The 17,173-nt window shown below is 43.4% G+C and overlaps 1 protein-coding gene across 1 annotated transcript; it reads left to right on the top strand.

Annotated features, from left to right (window-relative positions):
- The first annotated feature begins 13,210 nt into the window (after positions 1–13,210).
- Positions 13,211–14,137, top strand: LOC138246777 (olfactory receptor 1G1-like). The gene has a single exon (XM_069201538.1). It carries the CDS (start codon positions 13,211–13,213, stop codon positions 14,135–14,137), a length of 927 nt encoding a protein of 308 aa, XP_069057639.1.
- Positions 14,138–17,173: the final 3,036 nt, after the last annotated feature.

The following is a 17,173-nucleotide window of genomic DNA, read 5'->3' as shown; positions in this document are numbered from 1 at the left end:
TCCAAGATAGTCAGGTCTTGCCTTTGACTCACAAAGTGTTCTCTCTTGCTGAGGAAATCATTCTTTGGTCTAGGAAGTTGCAGTTGGGCAGCAACAGGAAGGTTGCCAGAGGTTTAAGATATCACACCTTGTCTTTGTGCATGTTCCTGCTGTCAGTGATGAAAATCTCTTCTTGTCCACAAAAATTGTTCCAGATCTGAGGTTCTGGTGCCAGTGGTGCCCCTTAAAGTCTAAAATTTAGGGGTGTCATGTGTGTGGTACAAGTAGAAAACAAGCTAGTAGCCCAGCAGATAATCTGCCCCTGAGGTGACCCCATCCGGTGGGTTGTGGCCCCTTTTCTACCTAGAACCCTTAATTTTGCTACTTTTCAAGATAGGAAATGTCTTCCTCAAATGAACAAACCAGGCTGCCAACCCTAGAGGTGTGGCTAGCCTTCTGGTAGTGTACACCTCCTGACTAACTAATTTTTCTGCCTGCCCAGGTGCAATTTTGCCTGGTCAGGGGACTGCTTTGTCCTTTACTGTAGGACAGCATGTTTTCATATCAGAGGTGGTATGCCCTTTGAAGCTTACCTCCTTGATGTGCCAGTTCACTAGCCTTCCTTTGGAGGATGGAGGAGTGACCTCCTTCCCATCCAGGCCATTGTAATGATTCTTGGGAGTGTTTTCATTTTTGCCCGGGGGGGAGTCCGAATCCTGTCTTAGCAGCAGCGAGCTGGAAATCAGAGCACAGGAAAACTGGGAGAACTCAGTAGGTAACCTCTAAGGTTGCTCTGAGTCCATGTTGCATCGCCTGTGACATGAGATTGATGTCACAGGTGAGAAGGCACATTGTTTGATTCCAAGCATGACCCATTTCAGCAGTACCATAAGGGAGCTGGTGACCTCTGGTTTGCTGGGTGCAAGCCTATGGTATCCTATGGGACGTTGTACACTTATGTTGGCCTTTAATTGAAAAAAACACTATTGGGACATATAACCTTGCACTTATATGTGTATACCTTTAATATAACACACCCTGCCTTCTAGGCTCTGGAGGTCTTCCTTAGGGGTGACTGACATATAATAAACGTAGTACGTGGTGTAGGCACAATCAAGTTAGAACAGTTCACACTGCTTCTGCAGTCAGCAATGGCAAGCCTGCTGTCAGCAATTTACTTGGGCTGTACTTCAGGCTCTGATGACACCTGTAACACCCATGCCCTGGGTACCACTGGTACCATATACTATGGACTTATGAGGGAGTTAATGTGTGGATACCAATTTTTTTTGCCAATTTAGGGAGAGAGCACTGACTTTGAGGCCTGGTTAACAGGTTCCAGTGTACTTTCATAGTCATAACAAACAGCATCGAGAGCAAAAAGTGTGGGGGTGACCATTTAAAAAAGGCCCTTTCCTATAGACACATCACATTTTCCACTCCAAACTGACCCTTATTTAAGCAAAGTGGGTAGCTGTGGACTTTGAGCCCTATCTCAGCTTGCACCTAGGGAAACATAGCAAACACGCTAATTTTTGAAAACTAGACACATGGGGGAATTTATGGTGGGTGACTTGCGAGACTTTCCCAAGAGTTTCTTACCCAGAATCCCTTGCAAACCTTAAACCCTGATGAAAAACACATTTTCGTTACATTTCTAGGTTGTAAAATTCTGGAATCTATTGTAAGCTACAATTTGCCTTCCAGACAGCATTCCCAAACTCTTGGTAGAAATTGTACCTCATTTGTGTGTGTTAGCAATCGGGTCTCTAGTTGGCAGTCGGTTTATGCCCTGTCTAAGTAAGGACACTCAATCTAGTCCGGGTAAGGGAGTCACACTCCTATGATAACCCCTTCTCACCTCACCCCCCCCCCCCCGGTAGCTTGGCACAAGCAGTCAGGCTTATCTCAGAGGCAAAGTGCAAAGTATTTGTACAAACACACACAGTAACACGGTAAAAACACCACAAAAGGACTCCATACAAGTTTAGAAAAATATCCAATATCTATCTGAATCAAACAAGACCAAAACAACAAAAATCCAACATGCAAAAGTAAAAATATCACAAGTTAGAGTAAAAAGAGTTGTAGTTCTTAAAAACTCAATGGATGTGTTGTTTTAGCACAAAGAACCTGGTAAGCATACAAAAAAGTTGTCAGGGCCAAGGTGCATCAGAAAAGCAAGCGATGCATTGATTCCTTACTCACAAGTGAGGTGGTGTGTCAGTTTATTACCAGTCAGATAGGCGATGCATCTGTTCTCTCCCTGCAGGAGAGCGATGTCTTGATTGTGGGTGAGTAGCCTCGGGACCGTGCGGTCAATTTGAAGTTTTGGCACCCAAGGGCAATGAGTGGAAAACCCAGACACATAGCAACGATGAAGCCACACTGAGAAGGCAATGCATTGATTTCTGCAGCTGTGAGGCAGGTGTTGTGTCCATTTTATAGCTGCGGTTTGGGTGCTGTGTCAAGTTCAAAGACACAATGCAGATGCTGTGTTGATTTTTTGCAGGGGAAATGCAGGTGCTGAATTGATTTTTCTGTCGCTTGTGCATGGATTTTCACTCAGGTTTTATCAGCTTCTCCTTCCAAGGGTCCAGAGACTGGAAGTGGTGCCACTCGGCAGGTCAGGGCTCTCAGCAAGAGAGCCCAGGTGCTGGCAGAAGAAGTCTTTGATGTTCCTGAGACTTCTTAACAGAAGCCAAATTCAGTCGAAGCCTATGGAGAAACTTCACAAGCAGTATAAACAGCAAAGTCCAGTCTTTACCCTCTCCTAGGCAGAAGCAGCAACTGCAGGTCAACCCAGCAAAGCACACACACAGCAAAGGGACAGTACTCCTCCTCACAGAGTCTCTTCTTAATCCAGAGGGGTTCTATAAGTGAAGGCTTTAGAGTTCAATACTTATACTCATTTCTGCCTTTGAAGAAGGCAAACTTCAAAGGAAAGTCTTTGTTGTGCACAAAACCCTGCCTCATCCTTACCTTGCCCCAGTCACACTCTAGGGGTTTTGAGACTGTATTGTGTGAGGACAAACACAGGGTTGACCTACAAAAGGAAAGTTTTGGGCCTGGCAATTGAGTACACTTGCCAGGTCAAATTGGCAGTGCCGGACTGCACAGACAGACTCTGCTAGGGCAGGTCTGGACATGTTTACAGGGCTACTCATGTAGGTGGCACAATAAGTGCTGTAGGCCCACTAGCAGCATTTGATTAACAGACCCTAGAACCTCTAGTGCACTTTACTAGGGACTTACTAGTAAGTCAAATATGCCAATCATGGAAACGCCAACTACCAATACAATTTAGACAGAGAGCACTTGCACTTTAGCACTGGTCAGTGGTGCTAAAGTGCCCAGAGTACCAAAGCCAGCAAAAACTAAATCCAGCACACAATCAAAATAGAGGAAACAGAGGCAAAAAGATAGGAGAAAACGTGCCAAGGATGCCAGGTCCAACAGTGTGGATAGGCATAGTGCCTGCAACAGAAAAGGGCTAAAAAACACAACATGGACAAATCAAATTTTTCCACTCAAAACTTGCCCTCTTTCATAAAGTGGTGAGGTATAGATTTGGGCCTGAGCTTAGCTGGGAGCTAGTGGAACTTAGCAAACCTTCACATTTTTAAACACTAGACACTTATGGTAATCCAGTGTGGGGTGACCTGTGTGGCTCTCTCTTGGAATCTCTTGCAAACATTAAGCTTTGACTAAAAACACAATGTCCTCACATTCTGTGATGGCATTTTTTGAAAGCTTGTGTTGCTGTGGAATATAGAGTTGGTCTTGCTAGTTTTGTTTTACTCAGAAACTTGACTAAAAAAAAATTTCACTCAAACTTCTCTGATGGAATCTTCTAGAATCTGCAGGAAGGCATAAACATCCTTACACCCAGCATTCCCTGAAGTCTGCTGCTAAAAATAGTATCTCACTTTTGTGGGTAGCCCTAGTGCCTGGGATAGGAAAGGGCCCAAAATGCAACAGGGACACATCACATTTTCCACTCAAAACTGGCCCTTTTTTGCAAAGTGGGTAGCTGTGGATGTTTGGCCCCAGTATAATTGGCACATAGGCAAATCCAGCAAACCTGCAAATCTTTAAAAACTAGATACCTGGGGAACTCAAGGGTAGAATAACATGCTTGTGTATCACTAGGTGTTTTTTAGCTAGAATCCCTTGCAAACATTGCTTAAAAAACAGTTTTCCTCACATTTATGCGGTGGAAAGTTATGAAATCTGTGGGGGTGTACAAACTTCCTTCCAACAAGCATTCCTTCAAGTCTTCAGATTATTATGGTACTTTACTTGTGTGGGTAGGCCTAGTGCCCACTACAGGAAACGGAGTGCAACATGGACACATCACATTTTTCCCTTGAAAAAGGATCCTTTTTTTTAAATGTGGGTAGCTGTGGGTTTTGAGCCCTAGTTCGGAAGGAAACTTGGGAAACCCAGCAAACCTGCTCATTGTTGAAAAGTAGTCAATCAACAGATTTCCGTGTGGTTTGTTTTGCATGGATCTCATAATGTTTTCCTACACGTAATACCCTGGATGCCTCCTACTTTGGCTAAAATCTCACATTTTCTTTACATTTCTGTGTTAGAAACATCCAGAAGAATGAGGAATCCACAAAATGTCTACAACAGAGCGTTTCTCCACTTGTCCCATTACAAATACTGCCTCACCCTATAAGAGTACATAACTGCCTTAATGTTAGATTTGGGCACTTGTGCATTGGTAATCAGGACACAACTCCTAAAAAAAGTGGGGGACAGGCAAGTTAGGCAGTATACAATTGACATCATGGTATTACAGCAAGTGACATAACAACCCAACACTTAACGGGAACTGACATCACAATAAGTGACATCCCATCTTAACACTTCATAAACATTTTGCAGGTCTATCATGGGTACATTTGAGTAAATTATGATAATTTAAAAGATGAGATTTTGCGTCTGAGCCATGCAAAAAAGTGTCACTTACTTGTCACTGTCTGTTTTGTTTTTCAGTTGCGCATACAGTGATTTCAAATTTTATACAGCTGGATTTCGATCTGCAGTATTTGAGCGAGTCGCATAACAACCAGTTGATTTTCATTGTTTCTTTTGTTTCTCAGTCATGCTCATGGCGACCATGGCACTTTTGAGTTTTACACAGTGCAATGGGAGGTAAAGGAGTACTTTGCTTAGCTACCATTTACTTCACATCCCTTCTTACTTACCTCACACCACAGTTATGGAGAGGACAGTGCATCCCATTCATGCACAGCTTACAAAATGCCAACCCAAAGCTTATTTAACTATAGTCAAGGACTTTTAGTTTCTTTTATTTTAAAAATATTTTTTTGTTAACATTTTATCGTGGGTTAAATACAAACAATAATATGACTCAACAGTTTCTTGTCGCATCATTTGCCAACATTTCTTGCTTCCACAGTGCAAGTTTGTATTCGCCATTTATCTTATCTATGTTACCTTGTCTCTATGAGTGTGTTTCGTTGTTACACTTTCTCTGTCATGTGCTTGAGTGTAGCTTCTCCAGCAATCTCTGTCTTGTAATATGCTATCCCTCCTTCTCTTTCCATTTATCTTAACCAAACTCTTAACAACCTATTAACATGATGGCGCGCGTGGGAGCATGCTAAGGATAGTTACTGTAGGATGTGGGGCAGGCTTGTACCAGGGGGGATGCCCGGTTCTCCTTGCCATCTACATCCCTGTGTTGCCTCTCGGTGCATGTCTGGGGTCTCCCCAGTGTGTCGTGTTACTCTCCGGGCCCGACCGGTGAGGGGTCTGAGGGGGCCTATATCTCGGTCTTATTCCTTATTATGTCTCACCCTTCTGTTGTGGGCCTGTCCTTCCCTCTCTACTCGCTTGTCCCAACCCGTAACACGTGTTCTCTGTTTCACATTATCAGATCTCATTTGTCTGCTGTCACCTTCTCAGCTCCTTCCTCTCCCCTGACTATTTGTTCCCACTTCATCAATATTTCTTCCCATATCGGAGCAATTGCCGTTAGTCGTATGCCCTGCGCTTCTTCACATTTAAGGGCTTGTAGCTCTTCTCTTGCCCATTTCAGCCCGTCGTGTCTCCATTCACTCAGGAAGGGGCTCCTAAGAGACCTCCAGCCAATTGCCATTAATTTTCTAAATAGCACCAGTGCTAGATCCAGGAAGCGTTCCTTTATCTTCCCCACTACTAATCCTGTTTTCAGGCCTAGGAGGCACACAGCCGGCGTCCGGTTCACCTCGATCTGGAGCAACTCTTTTAGTTTGGATACCACCTCTCCCAGCCCCTCTGAATGTCAGGGCAGTGCCACACCATGTGGTCAAAGCCAGCGTCCACCTCATTACATTTAGGGCATACCTTGGGAGTTCCTCCGTATATTAAAGTCAATCTATGTGGGGTAAGGTATGCCCTGTGTAAGTAGTTGAATTGGGTATATCTTAGTTGTGTGTTCCTTGATACGCCCCGCGGGTATGCCATTCCCTTCCTCCATTCAGAGTCCGTGAGATCCCTACCCAAGGCCCTCTCCCATCTCTCCCTTTGAGGTTGTAGTGGGTCCACTACGCTTTCAACCTGTGTTTTGTATAACTTCGTTCTTAAGTGAGCGTCATCTCCTGCTGTCAGCACTAGGTGCAGTACTTGGTGAGTGGCAGGTTCCGTGTTTACCGTGCCCCAGTGTTTCATTAAATTATGTGTTAGTCTCTGGTACAGGAGAAACTGTCCACTCGGTACCCCCCCATTTTCCATCAGTTCCGTGAATGTCCTCAAAACCCTGTTGCTAAAGAGGTCCCCAATTGTCTCTACTCCTGCTTTCGCCCATGTGCCTAGTCCGGTTCCCTTCCGGTCCCCGCCCTTCGATTCCACCAGGAGTACCGATAAAGGTATTCCAGGCGAGTAAGCCAGTCCTACGCCCACCCTTCGCGTGCATCTCCTCCAGCAGACCAGAGCCACCTTCGTCATTCTACTTTTATCCTGTGGTTCCACCTTCCGGTGTATCATCTGTGCTTTGATGTCATCTCAACTCATTTCGCCGCTCGTGACACATCTGTCCAGTCAGCTTCCTACTGCCATCCATCTGGTGACCCACAGTAACTGGCACGCCAAGTAGTAGGACTCAAAGTCTGGGACACCAAGTCCACCCTCTAGAGTTGGCCTGCAGAGTATTGTTAGCGATGTGCGCTTTCGGCCTCCGTCCCAAACCAGTTCCCTGAGCAAGGTATTCAACTCCCTAAACCATGATGCCGTGATCGTCACCGGGAGGTTAACAAAATAGTAAAGGAGGTGGGCAACATCACCATCTTAGATAGTGATACCCTGGCCATTATCAGTAGTTTCAACGTCAGCCAGAACCATCCCAGGTTCCCATCTCGGAGATCTTTAACATCGTGGTACACCTGTACTCCCAAATATTTGATGGTTTGTGGAGCCCACACCATATCCTGAGGGCATGAGGATGGGCATGCCAACCCTGTTGTGATAGGGAAGACAAACGTATTGGTCCTGTTAAGTCGAAACCCCAACATATTCCCGAAGCAATCCAATATTTGTAGTGCCCAGGGCAGTCCCGTCTCCCCATCCCTAAGATAAATCAGGACATCGTCGGCATAAAGTGAGATTATGTGCTCAGTTTATCCCCATTCTGCCCCCCTGCCCGCTCCTTCCAGACGAAATTGTGCCACCAGGGGTTTGTTAGCCAGGGCAAATAATAATGATGACAATGGACAACCCTGCCTGGTGCCTCTGTGTATTGGATAGGGTTCTGAGATCGTCTTCCCAGTTCTTACTCGTGCCAGTGGAGATGTATATAACAGGTCCACCCATCTTACCCAGTCTCCCCCTAGCCCCATCCTAAGCATCACTGTTCGTAAATAGTCCCATCTGACTGAGTCAAAAGCCTTCTCAAACTCGATAGCTATTAGCGCACCAGTTGGGGGTTGTTCCGTAATTGGCATCTGCATTATGGCAAAGAGACGTCTGAGGTTCAGTGACGTACTACAGCCTGAAACAAACCCATTCTGGTCCGCGTGGATCAGCACTGGTATATGCTGGAGCAATCGATTAGCCAGAACTTTACTGAGGATTTTGAAATCGCTATTCAGCATGGATAGCGGGTGAAAATTAGTGACTGATGGCTCGCCTGATTTCAATTTGGGTAGGGGCACCACCAGTGTCTCTCTGAGAGAGTCCGGCAGTCGTCCAGCGTGCAGAGCTTCTGCATATAGTTCCACCAGCTGGGGAGCCAACAGTGTTGTGTATTTTTTGTAAAAATCCATTGGGAGACCATCTGTGCCAGGTGTCCTCCCAGGGGCCAGCTGTGTGTTAGCCTCCCTAACTTCATATATTGTCACCGGTCCCCCAAGCTCGTCCCTCCCTTCATGCGCCAGTACAGTCAGTGGGAGTGGTCGTAGAAATGTATCTAGTTGCCCTTCCTCTATCTGGTTGGGGCTCCGGTACAAGTATGTATAATAGTCCCTGAAGGCGTAGTTTATAGGGCCTGGTCTGAATCTATGCTCGCCTTTCATATCTCGAATGCTCACGATGGGGGATCCCTCCCCTCCCGGTCTTACCAGCCAGGCTAACAGCTTACCTGCCCTACCCTCTTCAGTTTGTATCGATAAGCACTTTTAGTTTCTTCATCATTGTACAGAGCTCTGACACCCTATCCTTGACAAATCTTGCTTCACTGTTTCTCATTAAAAGTTTGTTTTTGTCACTCATGGTCTTCAAGAGCTGCTTGCTCTGTTGAATTATGTAGCAGGAAAGGGCCAAATTATAAGGCAGGATTGACCAATTTATGTGGCAACGTTAATTTTAAGTTTACACAGGACTGACTCCTGACTCTCAAGTTCTTTTTTTTTTTCAGAGATACTTTCACTTCTCATTGTGCTTGGTATGTAAATGAAAGATGTTTGTTTGTGTGGGTGTAGGGACTGATGTGGGATTCATGTGTGGACTGATGAATGGTGGGGTTCATTGAAAGTTGGTTTGTGTGTTCATGCTGCACATAATAGAAGAGGTTTTATACAAGCTGGTAATTGCCATCCCACATATTCCAGTCTGCAAGCACAAATTGTCTCTCCCCCTCATCAAACCTAGATAGCTGGTGGGTGGATAAAGTGTGTAGGCTACTTATTTTGTCCTGTATGTTTACCTTCCCTATGGTGAAACTCACCCATCCCTGATGTACTGTGCTGTTCTGTTCTCATATCCCTTGGCAAAGGGATCCGGTTCAAGTGCAGGTTTCAGTCTACACAAATCACATCTAGACCAGATAAAGCTGAACTGACCACGTACTTTGTGCTCAGAAGCCTGCAGTATTTAACCAGCAACAAGGACAGGCTGATTTTCCAAGATTGACAATCTCTCACAAAACGTTCATTGCAGCAGAACCTCTGGTTTCCTTTGAGTTCCAGAGATGCATCTAAAAACTGGGGGCCTCATTTACATTTAGGGACGCACCAACTAAATGCTTCTTGCTGTGTTGCCCTGGGTCAAAGGGAAAGGGCAGGATTGCCCTATATTAATGGCATAAATCACATTCCTGTCCTTTCTGCCTGTGGTGGCACACAAACTGGTGCCTAGTGCCATAGCCGGCACCCTTGCACCCTGTTCGAACTACTGTGCAATTGCTTGTGTATAGTGCTAAGCATTCTGTTTGTGAACCAAAACACTGAAAGAGAGCAGCAGCAAAACATATATAATAAATAGGTTTCTGAGCTGCTTTCTCTCATTAGCGCAATGCAGCACAGCAGCTTTGATTGCTGCAATGTGTTGTGCCTTTATTAACTAAATCTGCCACCAGATACAGAGGTGGCCCCTCACTGTGACAGAGGAGTGTTGCCTGACTCCTGAAAGGCAGAAGAAAAAAGAAGAAAAATAAAATTATAGTAAAAGTATTTTATTATCAATTTATTTTTCATCTTAGCTAGTTCGCTGAGTCTAGGGCAGGGGGCTAGGCAGCATCCTCCATGTCAGTAGGGAGGAGCACTCTAGGGGCATATTTACAAGCCCCTAGTGTATGCTTTGCATTAAAAGGGCATTTTTGCCACAACATATTTACAAAGTGTCGGAATACATGCATTGCCCCACGTTGTAACCCCTTGCGCGACATGATGCCTGTGTCAGGAATAATGTACAGAAGGGGGGTAATTCTGGCGTTAGGAGGCCAGCAAAAAGTGGCAACATGGCTGTGAGAAAGTAGCCTCTTTCTATCATAGTTACCCGCACTTTTGGCCCATTTGTGAGTGTGTCAGTGTGTTTTACTGTGTCACTGGAATCCTGTTAGCCAGGACCCCAGTGCTCATAGATAAAAACCTATATGTCAGTGTGTTTTGCCTGTCTCACTGGGATCCTGCTAGCCAGGACCCCAGTGCTCATAGTTTGTGGCCTAATGTGTATGCCTGTATAGTGCCTAACTGTGTCACTGAGGCTCTGATAATCAGAACCTCAGTGCTTATGCTCTCTCTGCTTTTAAATTTGTCACTGTAGGCCAGTGACCACATTTACCCATTTCAATTGGCATACTGGAACCCCCTTAAAAGTCCCTAGTATTTGGTACCTAGGTACCCAGGGTATTGGGGTTCCAGGAGATCCATATGGGCCGCAGCATTTCTTTCGCCACCAATAGGGAGCTCAGACAAACTCTTACACAGGACTGCCGCCCACGTGATATAGTACACACACTATTTCAAAGCCATTTTCACTGCACTTAAGTAACTTATAAGTCACCTATATGTCTAACCTTCACTTGCTGAAGGTTAGGTGCAAAGTTACTAAGTGTGAGGTCACCCTTGAACTAGCAAAGGTGCCCCCACATAGTTCAGGGCCATTTCCCCAGACTTTGTGTGTGTGGGGATGCCAGTACACGCCTTTGCTACATATAGGTCTATACCTATATGTAGCTTCACAATGGTAACTGGAATATGGCCATGTAACCTGTCTAAGATCATGGAATTGCCCCTCCATTACAAATCTGGTACTGGGGAGCCAATCCTATGCACCCTGGGGCTCTACCATGGACCCCAGTACTGCCAAACCAGCTCTCTGAGGCTTGCGCTTCAGCTACAGCTGCTGCCACCTCACAGACAGGGTTCTGCCCCCGTGGGGCAACTACACTATATTGGTATAGCTTTTTGACGTATGCAATTGTTTGTTTGTGATGATAATATGTTTATTTGGCATTTTTTGGTTTAATCTCTGAATATGGATGAAATTACTGATGTAAATGACCGACATTAGCTCAAATTACAGAAACCCATATAAATGCTAGGGGCAGAAATTTGAGTGAAAAGGCATTTCAATTCAGTCATTTGTTACGCTGTGTTATGCTATGCTATTAAGATATTATATGTTGTTATGTTATGATATGCTATGTTATGTTACGTTATATTTTATTTTATGTTATGTTAATTCTCATTCATCAATGGTACTCTACCTTCTAGGTCTCTCTTGGTAGGGATGAATGGACCCGAGGGAAGGAGGATCAAGCATGGACTCACTGTTACCTGAAATTATGGCAGAATTTAAGAAAAGTGGCGCTGCATCCAGTGCAGCACCACTTTTCTTGCACCACCTAACACCACCATGTGGCGCACCACGAAAGTATTAGGAACAGTAGCATAAACATTTTTGATGCTATTGTGGTGCTTTGCTCCACTAGCATAATACATTTTGACGCTAGTGGGGCAAAGTGCAAGGATGCCCATTGATTACAATGAGTACTTCCTTTCTGCAGGCGTTAAAACTGACACCAAAAATGGTGCAATGAAATTTAATTGTGCCATTTTTTCAGGCCTCCTTGAGACAGAACATCCCATTTGCATACATTATGCATGGTGCAAAGGGCTGCAAAGTGGTGCAATGCATGCATTGCGCCACTTTGTCAACATGGCGCAGCGAATTTGTGAGCCTACCACCACATTAGCATTAAAAAAAATACATTAATGTTGCGCCAGGCCTTCTTAAATTTGGGCCTAAACGTTTTCAGTTACTTTCAGAAATGAAGACAACATAAGGTCAAATCGACCTTTGAGGGAAATTAGCAAGGATAGAAAAAGTATGTCTACCAAGTCTACCTCTTCAAGACTGATTTAAAAACATGTGTAAGGCGCCCGAGATCAAAAGGTGCAGGGTATTTTGTGCATGCATAATCAGTCTGTAAGTCAACCTGCAAGTAATTTGGGTACTTTTGCGTGGCCTCCTAGAAATGGGAGCATATTTTGGAGCCCCTTGTGCCCCTTTCATACATTGTGTGATGCAACAGTGGTGCAAACCTTGAAATCATATCTATGAGGCCACGCAGAGCCACTTTGAGTGGCTTTGAATGATGTCATAGATATGGAGCAAGGGAAGGCAATGTTAAATACTGTGTTGCCTAACTCTACCCAATGGTGGGTGGGTGTTTCCATGCAACACCCATGGATTTTAAGACATCCCTTGATTTACAAAAACATTTAAACCTGGGGATGTTTCAAAATCGTATGCTTCTCCAGGAGGATATCTTTAGTTCTCTTTCTTTTTTCCCTCTTTCCATGTGTGCTGCATTCACCATGGTGCAATGGTGTCTGCGTTGACAGTAGGCAGCCCACTGTGCACCAGCACAGGGTAAAAGGACAAGAATTTACCGTATGCTATAGATAGAGCACATCCTGCCTTTTCCTTTTGATGCTGTCCTGTGCCATTAGCCCATAAATATGGGTCACGATTTTAAGGTTTGTGCTGTCATTGTGTCACAAAAAGTGATGCAAAGGTGGCGCATGGGGCTATGTACCTTAGACTCTTGATGGTTATTTCAGGCTTCCCTCTTTCTATATCCTCCTGGTAAATATCTCCATGCCATCTTTGGTCATTATATTTTATGCTCCACTTGCATATGCCTACAATTATGCCAATATTACATTTGCTTGTTTAAAATCTGCACATAAAATATTTTAATATTATCCTTATAATGGAAAAAACATGATTTTGGTTGCTCGGTTAGTTTATGATAGATTTTCCTGCATTTTACTTCACTAAAACAAACTAGGTAAATATACAAGTAACTGCTATTCTGAAATAATAATATAACAAGCAATTTTTATTATATACTTTTGTATTCTGCCCCACTTGGAATATGGTATGCTTTCAATAAGTAGCACACCTCAAAATGCTTCTCTAAAAATTAGTTTTAAGTTGCACCTTTTTCCTTTCAGCTTGTCTTCGGATCCAAGGCTAACAGCATTGAAGCCAAATGAAACAAAAGAATATAACTTCAGTAGCAGACTTCTTCATTGTAGGATTTTCAGATCTGCCACAGATGCAAGTTCCCCTGTTTGTGTTGTTTTCCATTGTTTACCTGTTGGCTTTCGTTGGAAACCTTCTTATTATGGCAACAATTTTCTCTAGCTCTCATCTGCATATTCCAATGTATTTCTTCCTAACAAACTTGTCCTTCCTTGACATTAGTTATACTTCAGTCATATTCCCAAAGATGCTATCCAACTTCTTTCTGAAAAACAGACACATTTCCTTTGCTGAATGCCTGCTTCAGATGTATTTTTTTTTGCTAATGGTGTCTACAGAATTGTTTCTCCTCACAGTTATGGCGTATGATCGGTATGTTGCCATCTGCCGCCCCTTACATTATATGACCATCATGACTAAGAGCATGTGCTTTCAACTAGTTTCTGGGAGCTGGGCGGTTAGTTCCATGGTCCCACTAGCACACACTATCTTAATGTCTAAGCTCACCTTCTGTGAGCCCCACAGACTAAACCATTTCTTCTGTGATGTGACAGCCCTTCTGGAGATTTCATGCAGCAGTACTCACATGATTGAGACAACTACCTATATCTTAGGGCTTCCGCTGTTGCTTTTGGCATTTTTTTTAATTATCACATCGTCTACTAACATTGTCTTGTCTATCATAAAAATTCAGTCTAAAGGGGGAAGGTACAAGGCTTTCTCAACATGTGCCTCTCACCTTACTGTGGTTATTTTATTCTTTGGCTCTCTAGGTATTACATACGCACGACCTGCATCAACATATTCAATGAAAGGAAACAAGGTAATGTCTTTGGTATATATTGTGGTATCACCACTTTTTAACCCCATTGTATATGGACTAAGAAATACAGATTTTAAAAATGCCCTACAGAAGAAAAAACATTCATCATAGATGGTTTGAGCAAGAAACAAACAATGTGCATACAATCATCTTGGAAGCTTCTCCTATCTGTTCATGCTGCCAAAAAACTTTTTTTCTAGCCAGGTCAAAATATTTTTAATTTCCAATTCTAGCTGCTTTCACTTTGGTTGGTGCTTAAGGACATTGCTCAGCCCCCGAGCACCAATCTGAATGTGAGTTGTGTTGTGGAAGGAGAAGATTCTTCCCTTTCCTAAAGAAGCTAACCTTTGTGGATTTCTGCTCATTGACTGCCATGGGAGGTGTCCTGAATAGGATTCTACCCCACTAGCCACCCAGGGATGTGTATTTGGGTAGAGCACCTTACATACCCCTCACACATGACCTATGTAATCTCTCTGCCCCTGGGAGGTATATTGGGTGATATGCCTGAAACTGCCCCCCAGGGGTGTGGGCTAAAATCTATGCAGGAATCAGGCTGTCCCCTAACTCCCAGGGCCCAGATAGTTGTTCTGCACCCATTGTGGCTAATTCTGTGGATTTGCCCTATTCTGTCCACCCTAATGAACAGAAAGCTCATTAGACACCAATAATTACTTTTCTTCATTTTGTATTGAGTATTTACTTCTGACCAAAATCCTCCACCCGAGGAGCCCAGAAAGGCTTTAGGCTCTTCTGGAAGGCAGATTAGGAGGTTTACTTCAAATCTCCCTATCCAGAGGGGCATGAGGTATCACTGAGCAAGAGAGATTAACTTATATTTTTCATGTATGCGGGCGGTGGAGGAATGATAGAATGTTTGCACACAGCAACACCTATCTTCTGGGGATATAAGACAGTCTACCAGCAGGCAGAATGGGAGGCTTACTTCTTATATGCCTACTAAGATGAGAGGAGAGCACTAGTAGTTACCAGAGGTCACTTTTTTAATTATGTATGGAGTGAACTACAAACATGAGATGGCATTGGGTCACAATTCTCCACCCCGTTGGCCTGAAAGTCTTTCTGCCCCACTTGAATGCAAAAATATGGAGTTTAACCAATATATTAGAAACTAGAATTACCTTTTCTTATGACATATGGTATGACCAGAGGCCCATTCAGTCTCTCTGCCCCATTTCTTGGAGACAAAGCACTTAGGGCCAGATTACGATCTTGACAGAGTGGTTTTCTCCATCACAAATCTGACGGATATCCTGTCCGCACTATTACAATCACTGCAGAATATAATGGGTTCATAATACTGTAGACAGAATGTCAGTCACATTCGTGATGGTTGAAACCCCTCCATCAAGATAATAATCAGGCCCATAATCCTCAACATATCTGCTGGGGAGGGGTATTGGGGTGCCGAAAGTACAACTAGATTAGCTGATTATGATAACTTTATTTGAAGGCATTGTAACTAGTCTTGACATTGAGCATATACACACTGAATTTCTGCCTGCTTTCCATGGCAAATGAATGAAACATTTGTGCATTAGAACGTTTGGCCCCCTGGAAACCCTGCAGTCCCAGGGCAGCACTATAAAAATGAAACCCAAGGGAAGCAAGGGTAGTACAGATTTCTATCCACAATTTTTACCATCATGAATTCTCACTTGTCTTTCAAGAAAAGCAGTGCCTCACATGTGTGGGTATGTTTAAAGCATTGATGGAAACAGACTAACACTTTAGACTCAAGACCACATTCATATTACATTTGGTTAATACAGTCTAATTTTTTACTAGATCTTGCATGATACACCAGGACCCATATTTAAAGGAAAATGATGGAGTGCGACACTGTGCTAAAACTAGCAGTGCAGTGCTCAGTCATTTTCACAATGCAGGAATGTACTATATTTAGTTGAATACGTTGCACCCCTCTGTTGTCTCCTGTGCTGGCACTAAATTTAGCTGCCAATTCCAATGCAGGCATCCTTGCACAATCATGAATGGATGTCTGCGTTGAGGGTTTTGATTGTTTATGTGTGTGAAGGTGTCCCTTCCTGAACATAAGCAATCACTAACATCAATTTAGCACTTCTGTGTGTGCTTCAGAAATGACATTTATTTAAACATCTACTGAAAAATGTACACATTGCATTTTGTGGTTTTTACTATAATGGGTAATAGGCTCACCCACACCACTGGAGTACTGTTTTTCTTGGGAGAAGTTTGGGAATGTTGGACCTATTTCAATCCTTGTAGATTCTGGAGCTATCCATCACTGAACAGTGGGGAACTTCTGTACTTGTAGCCAAAATTTGTCATTTACAGGGCATTTGGTTAGGAAAATTTGTTGAAAACTATGGAAGTCACACAGCGTTGGATTTTCCTTGGTGCTGAGATTTCAGAAAACATCTGGGTTTGGTAGGTTTCCTTGGTATAATCAGACCATGGACCCAATGACCACAGCTACCAAATTCCAAGAAAGATTGAAATTCAAGTGGAAGATCTTGATGTTTCTACTTACACTTTGGGGCCTTTCCTGAGATGGGTGATAGCTGGCCCACACAGATGGGTACTGTTTTGATTTTGACAAGTGTGGGAAAGCTGGATGGTAGCACTTTTACCAGCCTTCAGAAATTTAAAACTTTCTATTACAGAAACATGAGAAGACTCTGTGATTTTAGATAAAGCTTGATAAAGCTTGATGTTAATAGGCTGTTCTCACTAAGGGGGGCATTCACATGAGCCACATCACCATATACTCACCTGGTTTTGCAGTTTTTAGATTGGTTTGAGGTTGGTAGGTTTCCCTTGGTGCTAGCTGACCTTGTGCCAAAATGTGACACAAATTTACATCTCCAGAAAGATTGAAATTCAAATAAAAATTATTTATTTTCACAATTTATATTTTTAAGATTTTCCTGATGTGGGTGATAGGCCTACCCACACAATTATGTCACCATTTGTATCAGTTGGATTGTGAGTACATAGAGTGGTAAGACTTTTTTCTATCCTTTCAGATTTTGAAACCATCTCTCCTTGAAATATGATAACATTATGTAGTCCTAGGCAAAGTTATACATTTGCAGAGCATTCTGGGTAAAAAAGTGATGGAATCCATGAAAGCCACATCAC

The sequence above is a fragment of the Pleurodeles waltl genome, chromosome 7, assembly GCF_031143425.1.
Source record: "Pleurodeles waltl isolate 20211129_DDA chromosome 7, aPleWal1.hap1.20221129, whole genome shotgun sequence".
Classification (NCBI taxonomy): Eukaryota; Metazoa; Chordata; class Amphibia; order Caudata; family Salamandridae; genus Pleurodeles; species Pleurodeles waltl.
Note: the sequence above shows the minus strand (reverse complement) of the source record. Positions and strands in the feature narration are given on the sequence as shown.

Excerpts from the sequence above, each read along its gene's own strand:
- LOC138246777 (XM_069201538.1), top strand. The coding sequence starts at position 13,211 with ATGAAACAAAAGAATATAACTTCAGTAGCAGACTTCTTCATTGTAGGA.